The 1,872-nt window shown below is 51.1% G+C and overlaps 1 protein-coding gene across 1 annotated transcript in view; it reads left to right on the top strand.

Moving 5' to 3' along the window:
- Positions 1–1,332: 1,332 nt before the first annotated feature.
- The window catches only part of PHACADRAFT_197185 (uncharacterized protein), a gene marked incomplete at both ends in the record, with an annotated part of 2,285 nt that continues 1,745 nt past the window's right edge, over positions 1,333–1,872 (top strand). Inside the window, one exon of the mRNA XM_007397374.1 lies at positions 1,333–1,839. Coding sequence (XP_007397436.1) covers positions 1,333–1,839 — 507 coding nt within the window. The remainder of the gene's footprint in view (positions 1,840–1,872) is intronic.

Raw genomic sequence — 1,872 nt, 5'->3', positions numbered from 1 at the left:
TATTTCATGTAGGCGCGATAATAAAGCCGTTCATCAGAGGAAATTCTCACGGAAAGCGATAAATAGGGTGCTGCTGGCGAGCAATATAACCCCGCTGCTGACTTACCGCTCCTCTACGGTACGTTCCAGATATGAGCGCATGGGCCAACGGCTGATGTCGTGCTTGAGGATGCACCACCCGTGACCACATTCATTGCGTCCCTGGTGTGTACTCCCCTCTCATTCTCCTTTTTGGTGCTCATGAACCGGCTACGTAGTCACCGGTGCTCATCAATCGCTTCATAATCAACCTACGGGCGGTCAATTCAGAAGCGCAGGAGTATTCTGTGAGTATTACTGACCGACAGCAAGGACAGTCGGCAGTGCAGTTCAGAAGATCGCCGGATCTGTTGGGTACTATTGGGGGGACGCTTCAGAATGGTTGGGACGACGACGAAACCCGGGGCGTAGAGAATAACGCCGAAGAAGTGAACGAGGCGGGTCGCGTTGAGACCAGCGCAGAAGCATAAATCGATGCTGAAGGTTGCGCCAGAGTATGCCCTGCTCAAAGGGAGCAGTGGCATTTGTAACGTGTGCAAGCAGGAAAACTGAAGCTCATGGTGTCGGACAATTGCAATCGTGCGATATTGAGGTGGCCAGAGTACTTACTGCTGCGCCTTCTTGTGGCAAAGCTTATGCTCAATGATGCGGAGCTGACGCGTAGCGTAGAGGTCGCTCCGCATGTGCTCGAATAGTACGCATCCCGTGATTCAGCAACGATGTGCATGCAGGGAGGCAGTGGACGTACATCTCACCCTATTCATCACCTCGTATGTCACCATTGCTAGTCTATCTTCCGCAATATTGCTACCCAATACTAAGGTAAGCTTTTGGAACCTGCGGCCAGCTAAATGAGAGAAGACCAGCTCCGTGGCAGTTATACGAAGCAGGTCGACAGGATCTTGTATGCGTACAGCTATTCATCTTGCAGGTGAGTTGCAGCGGGCATTCTGGCACAATGCCGCTGGCAGTGGCGGTTTCGCTCAGGCTTTGTTTGCGCCGCTGCAATAAAGCGACTGTCAAGTTTGGCGCTTTGTTGGCCCCCACTGGGTGACACTAAGTAGAGCTTTTGCCTCGCAAGCAAAAGCTGGCTGAACAAGGACCTGAGTTTCTCCGGTTTTCACAGGACCGATACCGAGGCAGAATTAGCCTTTTTTGACCAATTTTGGCTTAGTAAGAGGGAAAAAAACGCGCTTATCACTATGATCATCTCAACGACTTACATCCTTCTTCGTATCGACTCCCATTCGTATTTCATCATTACGTGCCGACTTAGTCTTCTCGACACTTGCAATGAGCTCTGAACCTAAGGCGCTTCAGAAGATCCAGCCTGCGTCATCGCCTTTTAACAAACCTTCCGCGGATGTCATACTTCGCACCTCTGACGAGGTCGACTTCCACGCACATAAAATTGTTCTCTCGTTGGCGTCCTCATTCTTCGAAACCATGTTCTCCATCCCGCAGCCTGCAAGTAGCGACCCCACAGAGCGCCCCGTCGTCAAGATGGTGGAAGACAGCAAGACGCTCGACTGCCTGCTGCGGTACTGTTATCCTGTGCAAGACCCTTTCGCCCCAAGTCTTGAGCTATTGGACAGTGTCCTCGAATCAGCAAAGAAGTATGATTTCACGGAAACCATCGATTTAGTCACTGGAAAGCTATGCGGCTTTCTTTTCACGAATGCCCTCTCCCTCTTCGCTATTGGCTGTCGTCATCGCAATGAAGATTTGGCTATACGTGCTGCTGCAGCGTGGAGGACTACGAAAAGCCCTAAAAAGGGTTCAGGTCTCTTCGGCGGAAGCGTAACGATTGATGATGAAGCTCTGTTGGCTAAT

The sequence above is a fragment of the Phanerochaete carnosa genome (assembly GCF_000300595.1).
Source record: "Phanerochaete carnosa HHB-10118-sp unplaced genomic scaffold PHACAscaffold_6, whole genome shotgun sequence".
Lineage (NCBI taxonomy): Eukaryota > Fungi > Basidiomycota > Agaricomycetes > Polyporales > Phanerochaetaceae > Phanerochaete > Phanerochaete carnosa.
This window is presented reverse-complemented; position numbering and strand designations above follow the sequence as displayed.